Source organism: Dipodomys merriami, unplaced genomic scaffold (genome assembly GCF_024711535.1).
Source record: "Dipodomys merriami isolate MVZ:Mamm:240054 unplaced genomic scaffold, mDipMer1.0.p SCAF_4, whole genome shotgun sequence".
NCBI lineage: Eukaryota > Metazoa > Chordata > Mammalia > Rodentia > Heteromyidae > Dipodomys > Dipodomys merriami.
The window spans coordinates 94,764,526-94,782,236 of NW_027205603.1; the positions used below are offsets into that span (position 1 = coordinate 94,764,526).

The following is a 17,711-nucleotide window of genomic DNA, read 5'->3' on the forward strand; positions in this document are numbered from 1 at the left end:
TCCACCAGACTCCTCACTGGGAAGAAGCCCGTCCACTCATGAGGCTGGCACAGCAGGGGAAGGGAAGGGCACGGTGCCTTAAGATTAAGTGTACCCCCCTCCCCCGGTCAGAAATGAAGAAAAAAATCACCACTTAAAAGCAAGTATAAGGGCTGGGAAGATGGCTCAGTGGTAGAGCACTTGCCTTGCATGCATGAGGCCCTGGGTTCGATTCCTCAGCACCACATAAGCAAAAAGAAAAAAGCCCAAAGTGGCGCTGTGGCTCAAGTGGTAGAGCACTAGCCTTGAGCTGAAAAGCTGAGGGACAGCGCCCAGGCTCGGAGTTCACGCCCCACAACTGGACTCAAGAAAAAAAAAAAAAAACTTAAAAATATAGGGTTTGGGGTTGGGAAAGTGGCTCAGTGGTAGAGCGCTTGCCTTGCATGCATGAGGCCCTGGGTTCAATTCCTCAGCACCACATAAGCAGAAAAAGCCAGAAGTGGCACTGTGGCTCAAGTGGTAGAGTGCTCACCTTGAGCTGAAATGCTGAGGGACAGCGCCCAGGCCCAGAGTTCAGGCCCCACAACCGGACCCAAAAAAAAAAAAAAAAAAAAAAGCGTGTATAAAATATCTGAATGGATCTTTCACAAAGGAAGAGAAAAATGCCCCAGAAGGAGGGACTCAGCGAATGAGTGTTCTGCATCACTGGCCCCCAGAGAACACAGTGAGATGCTGTCATGTGAAGGAAACTGTTGACCGAAGAGTCAGCCACACATGGTAGCTCATGCCTGTACACCTAGCTACTCCAGAAGGCTGATACAGGAAGGATCACAGTTTGAGGCCAGACCAAGCATAAAATTCAAGTGACTCACTGCATCAAAAAAGGCTGGAGAGCTGGGTGCTGGTGCCTCACACCTGTAATCAAAACTACTCAAGAGGCTGCGATCTAGGCTGGGAAGGTGGCTCAGTGGTAGACTGCTTGCCTAGCATGCATGGAGCCCTGGGTTCAATTCCTTAGCATCACATAAACAGAAAAAGCCAGTAGTGGCACCATGGCTCAAATGGTTGAGCACTAGCCTTGATCTGAAGAGCTGAGGGACAGCGCCCAGGCCCAGAGTTTAGGCCCCAGGACCCACAAAAAAAAAAAAAAAAGTAGGTGATTTAAGGGCCAGGAAAGGTGGGTCCAGGGTGGGCTGAAGCACAGCACCCATAGGAAGTATGAAATGCCAAAGGAACTGTGTTGTTGTGTTGAAAGAACCTCGGCCAGCCAGGAAGACGGGAGCAACTCAGGACCAAAATTAATGACAGCAACTGACTACAGGCCAGTCAGACAGAACAAGAAACCTGGGTCACAGTGTTATAAATACATGCAAGCACACAGGCCAGGATGGGAACCCACCATGCCATCCAGAAGGAAGGAGAGGCTAGAAAAGACGGAGTGGCCGCTCAGTGGGGTCCCAGATGCTACAAGTCCTCATATGGCTCCACCGCAGCTGAGAGTACGGAGCACTGCAGATGTCGGCCAGCAGCTTCTTCAACACTGGGCAGCGCCTGCAAAGCTCTCCTGCCAAGATGGTGAATGTGAGCCTCATTCCAAGGAGTCATCCGCAGTGGGACGTCCAGCCCACCGGCCTTCACATCTCAAGCCGAGCAAGGCCACATTCGCCCTTGGGCCTGCAGGTGGGTGCGTGACACGGAGAGAGGCCCTCAGGACCACTATGTGTGCAGGGCAGCCCTGCCAGCCACACGGGAGACACAAAGTAATGCGGCAAACGGGGAAACAAATGGCACAGAACATATGGAGCTCGACGTGCTATTGTAACTTTTCTGTAAATACAAAAGTGTATCCAAACCAAAGAGACTGCACTGGTGGCTCACTGCCCGTGATCCTCGCTACTCGGGGGATGAAATCCAAGGATCATGGTTCGAAGCCTGCCCAGGTAGAAAGTCTACAAGACAATTAACTCCAATTAACCAGCAAAAAGCTCTAACTAAAGGAGTAGCTCAACGGGTAAGTGCCAGCCTTGAGTGAAAAAGCCCAGAGTTCAAGTCCTACTATGGCACACATATACACATACGTGTGCACAAACACAGTTGCTAAAGAAAATTAGATGCAAAGAACTAGTTAGGAAAGCGAGTTGGGTGAGCCAGGAACCCCACAACTGCCCCCTGTGCCGGTGCGGCTGACACGGAGCGAGGCGACGGGCAGCCCGAGTCCGCGCGGCCAGAGCCAGGGAGCAGGGGACTCTCAGGCAGCCTGCAGCCCTGAGCCAGCCCGGACCTTGCAGCTGCAGCCCTTTGGGGCCCAATGGTCTGTCTGCAGGCATCAGACAGACAGGGCACAGATGTTGTACCCTGGCCAACAGAGCCCTGGGCCGCCAGTGGCCAGGTCACACGTTATGCCCACCAGCTGGCCACAACAGGACCTGGGCCAGGGCAGCTGAGTTGCCACGTCCAGGCCTATTCAGCCACTCTAGAGCCTCACGCCCCTGCTCTGAGGCCTCCCTCCTCGGCAGAGTCTCTGCCCCGGTCCCTGCCTGGCCGCCTGAGGACTTCCCACAATGGGAGACCTGAGACAAGTCTCACTGGGGCCTCTCCACCCAGGAACTGAGGCCTCTCAGGTCTAGTCTCTACAGGCCAGCTTCCTGGAAGGCGGGAGCCGGAGGCGCTGAGGGAGTGTACCTCTGAGTACACACACGGGATCAAAGGCGAGAGCTGGGTGGGTGAGTGTACAGATGAGCACACACAAGGACACAAGGGAGCAACCGCCTGGACTGTATGCCAGGCCTGCAGGCCACTTCTGACATGGTCACCGGCATCACTACCCGTGCCCAGCCGAGGACACCCTCCTGGGGACGCCTGGAGAACAGTCAGGAGCTAACGACTGGTCTACTCTCAGGCTCTGACCTAGAGCCTGACACGTGAACATGGGAGGGGCCCCACAGGACCACCCCTCTACCATGACCCTCAGAGCCTGCGGTGCTGGCCACCCTGCCCGCCTGTCTTGAGCAAGCCAGAAGCCTGGTGTAGTCAGATGACCCACACCCAGATTCTCCCAGCCTCCGCACATGCCCATTCACAGAGGGACCTTGCCTCACGGCTCCAATGCCAACAACAGGGTGAGGAAAGGGGCCAGGGAGGCTGTGGCACTCCCAGGCCATGGGGAACCTCAAGATGGGTGGCAATGCTCCACCTCTGCTCCCGGTGATGGCCCTGGGAGGACACAGCACCACCCTCCTGGGGCTGCAGGCCCCGTGTCCTGCTGTCACATCAGGCCTAAGGACCTCGCGTGCTGTTGGGACCAGGCAGGGAACTGAGTTGCAAGACTGGCAGGCGGAGACCGCAAGGGAGATGGAGAAAGGGGTTCCTGGTCTGGAGACAGCTGCGGTCCAATTCCAGCCGCTGAGACCTCCTCAGGGGATCCCTGGCCCCATCCCTCCGAGCCAAGGCCGCCCTGTTGGAACTGTCACCAGGCATGGCTATCACCAAGTGGAAAATACCAGGGACTCATCAGAGCAGGCCAAGGGGAAGCCAGGACAGTCCTGAGTTCTGAGGCAGGGACAGACAGCATTACTGGCAGTAGCACCATGGGGCATCAGCCCCAAGGCCGGAGTGGGGCCTGAGCCGGGAGAGCAGCTGTCAAGGCCCAGCTCAGCCTTGGGTGGAGGTGAGTGCTCACCTCGGCCACAACTAGGATCTGCTCACCTGCAGAGCCTGTGAGGTGACCCCAAGGCCCGCTTTTTACTGAAGTCAAGGGGGCAATGGGACTGGGGGCAGAAGCCCTGTGCCAGCCCCACACCTCTGCTGCAGGGCACCGAGTCCTGCCCTGCTCCATTTCTGGGAAGTGCCCAACACTCAGGAGGAGGTCCTGCCTCTGCCTCGTGAGGGCTTCCTGTGTCTGGCTGCACTCTTGTGGCCTGATTGGTCAAGGCACAGATTTCACAGAGCAGAGAATCGCTGGCCGCAGCCTCCCCAGGGGCCCTGAAAGCAGGCCAGGGCAGCAGTGCCCACACTCACACACACCGCCTGGGAGGTCACATGTGGCGCCCAGAAGTCAAACAGAGGCAGCGCGTGACCCATCAGGGCCACCACCACGCCCACGCGGAAAGCCTTCCCAGCAGAGGAGCAGCTCTGGGCCAGCCCTCCCCTGTGCTGTGACACAAGTGCACAGTACCCCACACACAGCCACAGCCCCACAGACCGGTCCTGCAGCAGATATCCTGCCCAACACTGGTGCCAGTGCTCGGGGGAAGCTGCAAGGAGGGCACCCCAGGCAGGGACTTCTGAACAGGATCCGTGCGAAACGCTGGATCGCAATCCCACTATTCCTAAGCATGTCCCCAGCTCTCCTGGCAGCCGGAGCTACTCACTCGGAGCTCACCACGGAGCTCCCTTCCTCCAAGCCTTGGGGGCCAGACAGAGCCAGGTAAGACACAGCAGAACGCAGGCAGCTGCAGCCCTGTCCCCACTGAGGAAAGGGCTGCCCTGAACCATGGCTCAGAGCTGCAGCGTCACAGCCCCTGCCGCAGCGCTGCCCCCGGCAGGCTGCTCGTCCTGCGGAGGGCTCAGCCCATCCTGACTCTCTCCTGATGGGCTAGAGCAGGCCCACGGGTCCCACCTGTGCACCAAGCCCTGGCCTCTCTCCTCTCAGCTGATGTTCTGCACCCTCCTCTAGGCCATAGAAAGGCCCCACTCGTGACCCGTGCTGCCCTTCCACCCATGAGGGCTCTGATGCCAGACTGCCACCCCACCACCCCTCCACCCTGGGCAGAAGTCGGGGCCTCAGTGCTCCAGCAGTAGCCACCTGTGAAAACACCTGCCTCGATGGTCCACCTGCTTCCCAAGCCCCTCCCTGCTGGAAGACCTAGTGCCCAGGTGGCCAGGTCCCCACAGATTCCTAGCCCAACATACTCATCCCCCTTGGTGTCTGGGACCCCACCCTGCTGGCCTGCAGCAGGGCCCCAGGCTGGGCTGGGCTGAGGAGAACTGAGCAGGCTGCCGGGGGCAGGGCTGGCGGCACAGTCAGGCCTTTCAGGACTTCCCAGAGGGAGCACAAGCCCTGGCGTGGATCAGACACAAGCAACATAGAGAGAAGGGAGCGTCGCCCCAAACACCCTTTACTACCAGACTCTCTGGGGACATCAGGAAAGAGAATCCTGGCTGCCCTGCCATGGACTGGATGCTTGTGCCCTCAAAATCTCTACACTGAGCCAGGCGCCAGTGACTCACACCTGTAACCCTAGCTACTCAGGAGGCTGAGATCTGAGGATCATGGTTCAAAGCCAGAAGTGGCGCTGTACCTCAAAGTGGTAGAGCTAATTAGCCTTGAGAGAAAGAGCTCAGGGACAGCGCCCAGGCCCTGAGTTCAACCCTACGAACAACAACAACAAAAAAAGCATCTCCACAGTGAAGCCCCTGGCTCCAGCAAGACATTACCGAGGTGAGCCCTTTGGGAGACTATTATATTAGAGGTTAGATAAGGTCCTGCGGATAGGCCCCTCGGGACGGGAACGGAGCCCTCACCAGGAAGCTCTGGAGAATATGGGAGGGTGTGACTCTCTCTCAGCACCCCCCCCCCCGGTCTGCCAGTGAAGACTCAGTGAGAAGATACTCCCCAGTAACCAGGAACAAGCTCTCGCCAAACACCCAACCGTTTGCACCCTGATCTCAGACTGCTGGCTGAAGAGCAAGAGGTGAGCGCCTGCTGTTGCACCACACACTCGGTGACACTCTATGGCGGCGGCAGCTCTGGCAGCCTGCTGGCTAAGTAAGGCAGTCTCCATGCCAGACAGCGGGCAGGAGGCAGAGCAGGGCGGTGGCTGGCAGGCACACCTGCTCATTAAGGAGATGCTCGGAGGGAGAGCGCTGGCGCAGGGGCCGAGCGCATGCCGCCTCCCATCCCCAGCTGAATCCTCTTTAATGAGATGTCACTTTGCAGAAGTGTTTCGGAGCCTTTCAAAATCTTGGTCTAAACCTCGTCAAACTGCACAGAGATTACTTAAGATTTACCGCATGGGCACAAAATAAAATAAAATAAAAAGGCAGCCCAGCAAGCAGCAGCTCTGTGACAGGGCCATTTGTAGTGGGGATGGAAAAGCCTCCAGATTCATCTGCTTAAGCACAGCGGCTTCTGTTTATTTCGCACTTTCATGTCAAATGAATTTGGAGAGAGAAAAAAAGTGACAGGCAGTTTAGGGATATAAGTCACATTTCAGCTTCAGTTCAGATTAATGAACTTGCTGGAAGCCAGAAGGGCGCAGGCAAATCCACAAATCTTAGAACACAAAACAAAAAAAAGAATTCCTGCCTGATAGCAACTCAGTCCTGGGCTCCGCGGGGAGCGTCCTCTGACCTTCTGCTCTGCGCAGGGACCCTCTGGGTCCCTGGGTAGGTTCTGGGCCTGGCTCTCCAGGGAGGAGGCCCCACCCAATGCAGCAGTGTGTGCAGTCCCGGGGGATGTGCAGGGTAGCTTGCAGAAAGGGGGATAGAGTTCCTGCGGGTGAGCGGTGCAGACTGTTTGCTCTCCAGGGCACAAGATGGGTGCCACGGAGCAGCCTGACCCATGCCAGCACTTCCACCAGCCAGCTGCCGCCTGCACCCACGGAGGCCAGGACTGCCACGGCACTGTGGACACCACCCCCGAAGGCACTGCCCTGTCCTGCCTCCGTCCCTGGCCAACACGACCTCATCTACCAACACCCAAAGACCCCTCTGCTCAGGGGCACCCTAGACAGGCACAAGAAGCGACTACAAAAGAGAACCCAAGGCCAGCAGGGACCACCCGCACCCTCCCTCGGCGTCCAGCCTGCAGATCACTAGTGGCAGGAGAGAAATGCCTGCCTGCTCCCATACGGCCTATGATGCCCATCGGCTGCCCACCAGGCTGAGAGTACAACCCACTCAGAGGAACACAGCGCCCGGGACAGGCAGCCACCCTGCCTGCTCTTCCAAGAACAGAGGCAGCACCAACAGCCTGGGCGCCAGGGGCTCCCACTCCCCAGAGAACAGTGAAGGGCTTCCAGGGCCCTCACTGGGTTGGGAAGGCTCTGCCACACAGGAGAGGACTGACACAAAGGGAGGGACAGGGGAAGGGCAGGGGCAGGGACTTCCGTAAGCAGCACAGAGCGCCTCGGGAGGAGCCAGCTCACCCACACGCACCACCCCTCCTTGTCCCCTCTCCGGTCTCCAAAAGTCCAGCCCTCAGGACACCACCCCCGGCCTGAGTCTCCAGCCAGACTCAACCAGGTGGCCCGCCCCAAGGAGGACAGGGATGTGACAGAGCCAAACAGACGTCAGGTGCGCCTGGCTGATGACAGGATATGGCCAGCAGGCTCCTCTCCAGGCAGCGCTCCTGGGTCTTTGAACCCCAGCCTTCATGCTTCTTGTCTGCCCATGGCTTCATGTCTGCCATCTCAGCATGAAGAAGTTTTGGCACAAGGACAGGACAGGAAACTGAGGCTCCATAGGAAGAGCAGGCTCGGGGTCCCTCAGCCTTCTAAGGCTTCCACAGCCCATGGTCCAGCGTCTCCCACAGCAGGCCGGCCTGCCAACCTCAGGCGCAGGCGCCAGCCCAGCCCCTGGCTCCAGAGACAGGCTCTTTCTGCTGCCTCAACAAGCCAGGCCCAGGCGTGTACAGCTGACAGCAGGCTGGGCAGCTGGCTGGCAGCCACTCTGCTGAGCAGGCAGCCAAACCAAAGCACAGGTGACCTTGGGCAAGGGAGGCCCAGGCCTCCCTCCCTCCTCCACCTACTCCCACCCTAAGGCCAGTGGACATGGCCCTACGAGGCCCAGGTACCCAGCAAGGATGTGGCCAGGACCAGGCTGAGGTGGTAAGGGAAGAGCAGAAGAGCCATCCCTACCTCCCCTCAAGTGACCACGCCGTTCCGGTCAGCTCTGTGGCTGAATTAGGATGCCTATGGCTACAGGCCTTGAGCCACCTACAGGCTAGGCCTTCCCTACCTCCTGTCCACCCACGCTCACCGCAGACCCACCTCTGCAGGTCACAGCTTTAAAGAGTGAGTCAGCTGGCCTGGCCACTCTCCGCCTCCTGGATGCCACAGGAGGCCACCTTGACCTCCTGGCTATTTGGGGGCCGTCCTAAGGGGCCCAGAGAGGCTCAAAACTGGGGCCTCTTTGGTTCTCAGAGGCTAGAGGGCAAGGCCAGGTGAGTCCCCAAGGAAAATCACTTCAAACCCCTCACCACGTCCCTGGGAGAGGCGCGCCTCAGGCAAACGCGGAACGCAGGAGCGAGAGGCTCTCGGAGCCGAGAATCAATAAATCTGAACCTCATTCACAATGATCTGGGGCTCTTATTAAGTAAATTAATTTAAGTTAATTTAGCTCGATCATGGCTCCTGATCACAGTGATTTAGTAAGGGGGAAATTGCATTAGGAAAGGCCATGCTCACCAGATAGAGGAACGGAAGAAAATTAGATCCACTTAGCAATGAGAATTAATATGGAAATAGCAGGTGTAAATTTAACCTTATCGAGAGAGTAAAAATTATCTTCATAAATTTGTAGAAATAGCCCCCAAGATGCTTATAAATCTATTTAAAACAAAAATATTACAAAAAGTGCAGTAAAATTAATTTAAAATATACTTCCAGCTAGTGCCTCCAGAAAGTCGGCAGCAGCCATAGGAGAAAGGCCGAGGTCGGAGGCAGACTGAGCCCCGTATGTCCACACAGCCCAAGCACACAGGTTGACCTAAGTCTGGGATACTGTGGGTCGCAGCAGGAAAACAGCCGGGTAGTGTCCGGTGGCAGGCCCTGGATACTGCACCCAGCTCCGTGGGCCTGCCGAGAGTGGCAGGCCACCTCAGCTCCCTGGGGCCAGGCTCTGCCCCTACCCCTCCCCACGCCTGGACGTGGGGCACTTCCACTTCAGCAAGGGAAGGAGCTGTTCCTTGGACCAGGGGGCGACAGAGCCCACCAGAGGCCCCAGAAGGCAGGAGCAAGCTCCTCTGATACCTACCTGTCCCTGCCCCACTGCTCTAGGGCATGGCTACAGCAGGTCAGAGCACGAGGCCCGAGGTGGCCTAGGTGGGGCAGAAGCCCACGTCACCACCCGACAACACGCCGGCGGCCTCCAGACCAGGCCTCTCGCCAGCAGCTTCTCTCTGAGAAGCTCAGGGTCTTGGTGATGGCCACTTCTGTCATGTACGAGGCCCCAGGAGCAGCAGGCTTACAACAGCACTGGAGAGCACGTGCCCTTGTGTGCGTCTTTGTACATATGTGTTACAGTAGACTGTCTACAAAGCGTGTACACAAACTGCTCAGCAAACACAAAAACTAGGCTGTCAGCCATCATGCTGTGCACCGCACAGCTCTCTGAAGCAAGCTTGGTGTACACGTCCTTTAGGCCCCAACCTGCAGCCCTTGATACCCAGGCCTGAGAAGCCCAGACAAGCCCTCCTACCTGGACAGTGAGGTACGCCGGGCCCGCCAAGAGGGCAGAGTCAGGGGGAAGGGCGGGATGCTGAGAGGAGAAGCTGAGGCCTTCTTGATGATTCTGTAGCGGGTCTTGATCACCTTGCCGGTGGGTGGGGTCCGCAAGTGCATGCTGGACGCTGCAGAGAAAACCCAAGGCACAGGTGTGGGTCAGTGGAGGCCCCAGGCCCTGAGGCTGTCCTCTGAGTAGAGGCCTTTCCATCCCCACTAGCTCCAGCCGTACCCCACGAGGCACACATGTGCTCCCCCCCACACACACACAGAGGGCCTGGCAGCCAGGGCCTTAGGAGCCGGCCTCCAGGCAGGAGCAACTGCAGCCTCACAGCTGTTCTGTCCGCAGGGAGGGTGGGTGCCGAGTGCCTGCCCTGCACAAAGCAAACCCAGAAAGTCAGGCCGCTCCAGGAAGTCCCCAGAGTCCAACCCCAGGGGGGCTCGGAGGCTGAGGGGGGCAGTGCTCGGGTGCTGGTCCTGTGGCTCCACACGCAGGAGGGCCCTGGAGGCTCCCCAACTCTCCAGCACTCCCCTCCGCTGCGCCCAGACAGATTTATGTACTTAATCACTGTTTTCATAACATTCTGCAGGGTGATATCCACACGGCTTTTTCTTGCTGAATGTTTCTTGCAATTAGCAGGGATCTGTTTTGCCCGAGTTCCCTTCCACTTGATAGCCGGCAATTTCTCCATAGCTTCGAGGAACGAGCCTAATTGCCCGGCTTTCATAATGTACAGCTCTAACTGCCCAGATAATTAAAGCTAACACGGCAGCCACTCATGGTTGCTCCCCTCTGGCCCTGGGCACAGGGCCCCAGGCAGAACCTCAGCCCAACCTTCCCAGGTGGCCTGGCTTCCCCCTGGCCCAGGACAGCTTCCCTGCCCACAGGTCCCAATTCCCACACGGGACCTGCACAGGTAGGAAGGCTAGAGCCTGGAGCAGACCTGGGCAGCATGGCCCTGGCCACACAGCCAGGAGTGCTGCTGCCCACCAGAGGTCAGCGAAGGCCCTTCCTTTGGGCGTCCTCTCCTGCCTGTCTGAGCCACAGCCTCTTCCAGGGGTGCAGAGTCAAAGCTACCCAACAGCCCCCGAGCCCTCCACAGGGGGTGTGGGCTGCGTGCAGGCTATCCGTGCCCACCTTGGCCCAGGGCCAGAGGCCCTGAGTGGCAGGAATGAGGGCGCCTCCACAATGTGTGCCACCAAGGGGAAGCCACAGCCACATGTGGATGAGGGTCCTGCCGCAGACAGCACACGCCAGCCACAGGGCCTCCCACCTCCCCGCCCGGGGGTCACGCCCAGGGCTCGCCCTCGACGCACGACCGCCCCACCTGCCTCCCTGTCCCCTGTATTTTCAGACGGGCTCTTGTGTTTTTGTACCAGGCTAGCACTATAGCATGTCCCTCTTACCTATGCCTTCTGTGTAAATGAGGCCACAGACACATACCACGCTTGGCTTGTCTGCTGAAATGGGGACTTGGTTAACTTTTTGCCCGGGCTGGCCTCACCCAGCGATCCTCCTGAGAAGCTGGGGTTCCGGACCTGAGCTATCATAACCCACCCGTCTCTGTCTCTCATCACTGCTCTGCAGCTGGGAGAGGCAAAAAGAAGGCAGGATCTCAGGAAGCAAGCGTGAACCCTTAGCTCTGAGCACTCCCCGGCTCTGCCAAACTTGAGACACAGAGGGGGCCTGGCGTATAGTAGGCAGGCATCAGTAAGTATTTCCTGATTGAATTTTCAGGGTCTTACAAGCAAGGAAAGATCAACAAAAATCAATAGTACCTTGTTCAAACTAAGAGCTCCAGAATAGAAGATTCAATAAGTTATCAATAACGTGAGATTCGTTGTTATCAACAACCTAAGACTCAGTACGTTATCAATAACCCTGACATGGCCTCACCATCCGGAAGCCGCATGCTGGCTTCCTGCTCCAGCCTGTCCCCTCCCCCTCCCCCACCTCACCCCACCCGGCCCACAGGTGCCAGGGCTGCCTGTGGAGAGCAAGAGGGCTCCGCTGGCAGCCAGAGTTCCCAGATGTGCACAGGCCGCGGGCCCCGCACTCACTGCCCCGCAGCCGCTTGTGAGCTGGCCGCTGGCCTGCCAGGCAGCATGTGGCGGTCACAGGACACAGACCGCAGAGCCACGCACTCTGCCACACAGTTCAGCTCGGCTCAGCTCCATGGCCAGGCAGGCCTGGAGACTGCCGCAGCAGGGCACGGCAGGGGCTGGGACTGGGCCACGCAGCCTGGCCCAGGGAGCCCCACACCTGGAGGGGCTTTCTTTACTCCTGTTTCCAGATGCAAAACGTCCCTTTGGCTAACGTTACCATCACCAGAGCTTGGAGTGAATGCTTTCCCTCCTTTCCTCTTTTCCTGGTCCTGTAGATGTCACCTCTCCAAGAAACGCCCAATCTTGCCCACAGGACTGGACTTTCAGGTGTAGAAAGCGCCTCCCTGGCAGGTCACTCAGCAGGCTACACTTGGGTGGCAGCCATCAGGATTCAGCCTCTTGCGGCCCTCACTCCTGCCTGCTATGGAGCTGAGTAGGGACGCATTCCTACGCCCACCACAGGACAACACCACCAACGCACGTCCTTCCACAACACATGAGTGACACAGCAGACTTCCTTTTGGCCTGGGGGAGGAGGGCAGGTGCCTTCTGCACACCTTCACCCTCCTCAGCCTCCAGGATCAGCTTCTCATCAGAGAGGGGTACGACAAGGGGCTCACTGGGGGGAGCTCACCCGATGCCACCCCCACGGTGGGGCTGTAGCCCTCAGCCTGGCCCAGACTATTTGCAGTCCCTATCTTCCTCAGCAACGAACCTCAGATGCACCCGACAATGGTCCAGGGGGCACGGGACACACTAGGACCAACGAGCCAGGACCCAGGGGCTGGCAGCGCTGTGTGCGGACACAGGGACCCGAAAAGTCAGGTTAGAGAGAGGCCGGGGTCCCGCTCAGCGGGGCTGAGGCCAGCCAGCTCAGTCAGGAATAGCTGGCCTCCTCGGCGGGGGCGTCCACCCTCCTTGCTGGCTGAGGAGTTTTGTGTAGATAATCATGTTATTTAGATAGGATGTTGGTTTAATTCCCTTCATTACAGACTCCCAGGGTTGTAATTTTTTTTCTCCGCATGATGTATCCCCCGTGGCACGCTTCACTCAAATCAAGCCCCTTGTGCTTTTATTGCCAACGCTGCCCGCGCCGCGTTATCAGGCCCACACACGCAGCCCTCTCCGCCCGCCGTCCAGAGGTCACTTCTAATGACTAATCGATCTCATTAGCTTTCCTAATTAAAAACTTTACTACTGCAATGGAAGACAAACTACAAAAAAACTGCTGGCATCATATTTGAATGGGATATGAGCCCCATCTATCAGCAGGGCCTGGGCTCCTGCCGGAGGTTCAGCGCCCTCCGTGTGGGGCCTTGGGCTTTGGCTGGGAGCCGGCCAGGGGCAACCCAAGGGCACCCCAAGAATGTGGCTGCACCCCAAGCATCACCCTAACAACGTGCTGTCAGGCGGCAGGCCAGCGCCAGCCATGGGCCCGAGCAGTGGCCGGTGGCAAGCTAGGCAGCCGGGGCACCCCTGCCCTGCCTCCGCCTCCGGCCTGGCTGGCGGGCCCCCCGCCTCCCACCTCACCACAGATGGCAAGCTGTACGCTGCGACCATGCTCCCATTCTGTTTTAGTGCAGGCGGGAGTTGAGAGGCAGTTCAGATTTTTATGGAACTTCAAAGAGAAATAACTATGAAGAAAATGAGTTGCTAATTTCACAACTGGCTAATGAATAAGATGAGACTGAAACTACTCCTTGAGCAAAGAACTGCCTGAAGCTACCAATGGGGGCGGGAAAGGCCACAGGCCAGCCCGCAGAACAGCCTGGGCTCCGTCGGGAGCCGACAGAGGACACTGAAGCAGGGCTTCTGGACAGAAGACCCAGGCTGGCGCCCGTGGGCTGGGGGAGGAACACCAGGACCCTACCGAAAGGCAGGCGAGGACAGGAGGTAGCTCAATGACAGAGTATTCACCTCACAAAGGAGATCCTGAGTTCAAACCCCAGTACTAACAACAACAAAATGGGCCAGGCACTAGCGGCTCACACCTGTAACCCTAGCTACTCAGAAGGCGGAGATCTGAGGCTCTTGGTTCAAAGCCAGCCCAGACAGGAATGTCCATGAGACTCTTATCTCCAATTGACCACCAAACAGCCATAAGTAGAGCTGTGGCTCAAGTGGTAGAAAGCCAGTCTTAAGCAATAAGATCAGGAACAGGCTGGGCATCAGTGGCTCACGCCTGTAATCCTAGCTACTCAGGAGGCTGAGATCTGAGGATCACAGTTCAAAGCCAGCCCAGGCAGGAACTCCGTGAGACTCTTATCTCCAATAAACCACTCAGAAAACCAGAAATGGCACTGTGGCTCAAGTGGTAGAGAGTTAACCTTGAACTGAAGAGCTGAGGGACAGTGCCCAGGCCCAGAGTTCAAGCTCCATGACTGACCAAAAAAAAAAAAAATCAGGAACAGTGCCCAGCCTTGACTTTAAACCCCAGGACATGTACATGTGTACACACACACACACACACACACACACACACACACACACACACACACACACACACACACACACACCACACACAAACACACACACACACACAGATAAAAGGCTGCATGTGGTGGCATGTACACACACACACACAGATAAAAGGCTGCATGTGGTGGCATGTACACACACACACACAGATAAAAGGCTGCATGTGATGGCATGTACACACACACACACACACACACACCACACACACACACACACAGATAAAAGGCTGCATGTGGTGGCATAGGCCTGTCCTCCCAAAGAGGTGGGGCAGGCCTCAGTATGGCTGCTAGGACAAAGACAGAAGGAGCTGCCCACTATCCTGCTCTAGCCCAAAAAAATACCCTTCGTGCCAGCTGGAGTGAAGGCCAGAGACGGCACCTGCATACACATGTGCCAGGTCAGCCACACAGAGCAGCCATCCCAGTGGGACAGGAGAGGCTGGCCCGTGCTATGCCTGCCTGGGCCCTAGACATGAAAGAAAGGCCCAGGGGAGCGGGCTGGGCAGGGCCAGGTCCACAGGAAGGCCACCAGGGACGCATTCCTGTGCCACCACCAGGACAACTTCACCACTGCATGTCCTACAGACACACAAAGTAACACATCTGACCTCCTTCTGGCCTGGGGGAGGAGGGCAGGTTCCTCCTGCACACCTTCTCCCCCCCACACCCCCCGGCCTCTCGGAGAGGCCACCCAGAGGGGGGTGCTACAAGGGGCTCCCTGCGGGGAGGGCTCAACTATGCCACCCCCTACAAAGGCAGGGGGCAGTCTGGTGCTGACTCCTTGGAGCTACTGCAGGCCAAGGACGAAGGACCAGGCTGCAGAGATGGCATTCTGCCCAGCCAGGCTCTCTGTCCCTCATTTGGTATGATTCAACTTTCCTCATGTATTGCCTGATCTGCTCTTTATCAACAGCTGCCCTGACACTTCTTCAATATCTCCAAACTGTCCATACCCTTCACTGGCCGAAGACGGCTCGAAGACGGCTCAGCCCTTTCAGAGGCACATTGATTTCCGCTCTCCTGCTCCATAAACCACGCTCACTTCCCGGGCAGCTCAGGCCCCAGCTGGCCCATCTGCTGTCAATAGCACCCTCTCCATGGCCTGCTGTGCCCCAACCTGGCGGGGACCCCTGGGACCTCTCTATCTCAGGATCTGGCGCAGGGAGTCCCAGCTCACAGCACCGCCAGTCAAGGGCAGCGTTCCCATGACAGAGGTCTAGAGGCCCTTTACCCCCCAGCACTACTGTTTCTCAGCAGATGCCAGCACTGCCCCAGGTGGCCTGGGAGAGGCACCCTGCGCAGGAGGCAAGGAAGATGGACCGCAGGTTCCAGCCTGTCCCTCCCCTGGCCCAGGATGGCGGTGGAGGATGCCTGATACTCTGTAGGCAGGAGGCACAGAGTGTAGAGGAAGGCAGAGACCCTGGGGGAGCCAGGTGACCTCTACCTCAGGTGCTCTCCCTACTGGCCCAGAAGGGTGCCAAAGCACAGGCATTCTCCCAGAAGAATAAGCTTCTTATAAGTAATCACCTGGCATCAGGTGCTGGTGGATCATACCTAATCCTAGATACTGGGGAGGCTGAGATTTGAGGTTCTTGGTTCAAAGCCAGCCCAGGAAGGTATATCCATGAGATTCTTATTTCTAATTAATCACCAAAAAGTCAAAGTGGAGCTGTGGCTCAAGAGTACCAGCCTTGAGTAAAAAAGCCAAACAAGAGCACAAGGCCCTGAGTTCAAGCCCCAGTACCAGCAAAAAAAGAAAACAAGTAATTGCCTAATGAGCCATGGTTACAACAGACACTAGTTGTGGTTACAATACTCAGTGCTAGATGGTGCCACATGCCCACCGCAAGCAGGACCCAGAGCGTCCTCCCAGAGCAACGCTGAGCCTGGCTTGGGAAGAGCAGGAGGGACCAGGGCTCCAGGGAGCAGAGAAGTGCCTGGTCTGTCTCTCCTGCTGTTGCTTTCTGGCAGGAGGGGAGGAAGCGTGGTACAGTGAGGTCAACACCCTGCAGGCCTCGTCGGCCCGTGCCTGCCGGCCTCTCAGCAAGCACCAAACCCAGGCCCTCGCTTCCCATGCTTCAACTCGAGCTCCAACACTCCTCCCAAGGGGCAAGGCCCTGACTCTCCTGACAAGAGCTAGGAGAGTGCTAAAGGGCCTGGGTCAGACAGTGGATGGGGGCGGGGACCCTTGGCTCGGCTGGTCTCAGCTGGACAAGCCAGGACTCTCAGCAGCCCAGAGACAACACAGTCAACGCTGTCCCACTCCACCCAGCTACCACTCCCTCAAAGCCCTGTCCCCTGCCCTGTCGAGTGGGTGCCCTGGGAGACGCAGGCCCTCCGGGTGGGCTGCATACGGCCCACGGGGCAGGCACAGGAGGCCCTCCCCAGGGTCGGCCTCTGCAGACTCCGTGCCGTCCATCAGGCCAACCTGGGCCCAGCCAGGCGGCCTCCTCCCCCAACAACTGCTGAATTGCACTTTTGAGAAAATGGTCACAAAATTCTACACAGAACGTGTAGCACACATTTCTAAATGGCCTCTGCCCACATTTAGAACCGTGACATACATCTAAGCTGCTTGCAAAGCCTGCAGGCCTGGTGGGAGCACAGGCCCGCTGCACGGAGCACAGGCGGTGTCAGCACAATTTGGCCTCACTAAGGGCAGCGTGGGCCAAGTGCCGCTATGGGATGGGAGGCTGTCCAGCCAGGGCAGCAACACTGCCCCACAAGGCCTGGAGTCAGGGCTGGGCAGCAGCCCTGTGTGGGTGCACGGGCCGGCCGGGGCCTGGGGCCACGGCCTGGGGCCCCGCTGTGGTGTCAGCCACCCCTGACCAGAGGGACTCACCCCAAGCCCACAGTTAGGGTCACTCCCCTGGGGCATCGGATGCACCACATCTGCAGGAGGCAGTTAGGAGGAAGGCCTGACAGCGTGAGCTCTGGTGTGCATGTGTCATGACGGAGGGCCACAGGAGACCAAACTCCCCCTGGCACACCTACACTACCCGACCTGAGGCTGCCACTGCAGAGCCATTCCTCCCCCATGCCTGCCGGACTCCAACAGAGCGATGCCGCAGCCTGGAGCCCTTGCCCTGCCCAGGCCTCCCCCAAAGGTCTGGCCACCCTCAACATCGGGCCCACTGTGCAGCAGACACACTGGTCATTTCCTGCTCCTGCGGCTCAGCTGCCAGCTTTCCAGGCACACTGACTGGCATCTCCCGTACACAGGGATGGGGAGCATCGAACCACACACAGCAGGCAAAAATCACAGGTACATGACAGAACAGATCCACATCCCCACAAGGTGCGTCTCCTCTACTGCCCACCTCAGCGGCCTGCACTGACTGCTGTGTAGGGTCCACACGTGACGTTCTAAGTATCCAAGTGGCCCTCTGTATAAAAAAGGGTCCCATCCCTGCTAGAGACAGGACCAAAGCCTCCTACGCCCCACCCTGAGCTTCTGCTCCCACAGCCGCCCTGGCCCTGTGCCAGGACAGGCTGCCTGTGTCTCCATGCTAGCTAGGGCTGGGGCATCATGCTCTGGGCCAGCCAGAGGGAAGATCCAGCCCTCAAGCCCGCGCTCAGCACCTGACCTGCAGTGAGTGCAGCTCAGCACCTGACCTGTGAGTGCAGCAGCCTCGCTCCTGATGCCAGCACGTGGAGGTTTGCCATGCCACGGAGGCCACGTGCCTCACACACGCTCCTTGCCACC

The 17,711-nt window shown here is 58.1% G+C and overlaps 1 protein-coding gene across 1 annotated transcript in view; it reads right to left on the minus strand.

The window, feature by feature from the left end:
- Positions 1-17,711, minus strand: part of LOC138806055 (zinc finger CCCH domain-containing protein 3-like) — a 78,145-nt gene that overhangs the window by 35,034 nt on the left and 25,400 nt on the right. The window contains exon 4 of the mRNA XM_069991533.1: positions 9,400-9,550. Coding sequence (XP_069847634.1) covers positions 9,400-9,550 — 151 coding nt within the window. The remainder of the gene's footprint in view (positions 1-9,399; positions 9,551-17,711) is intronic.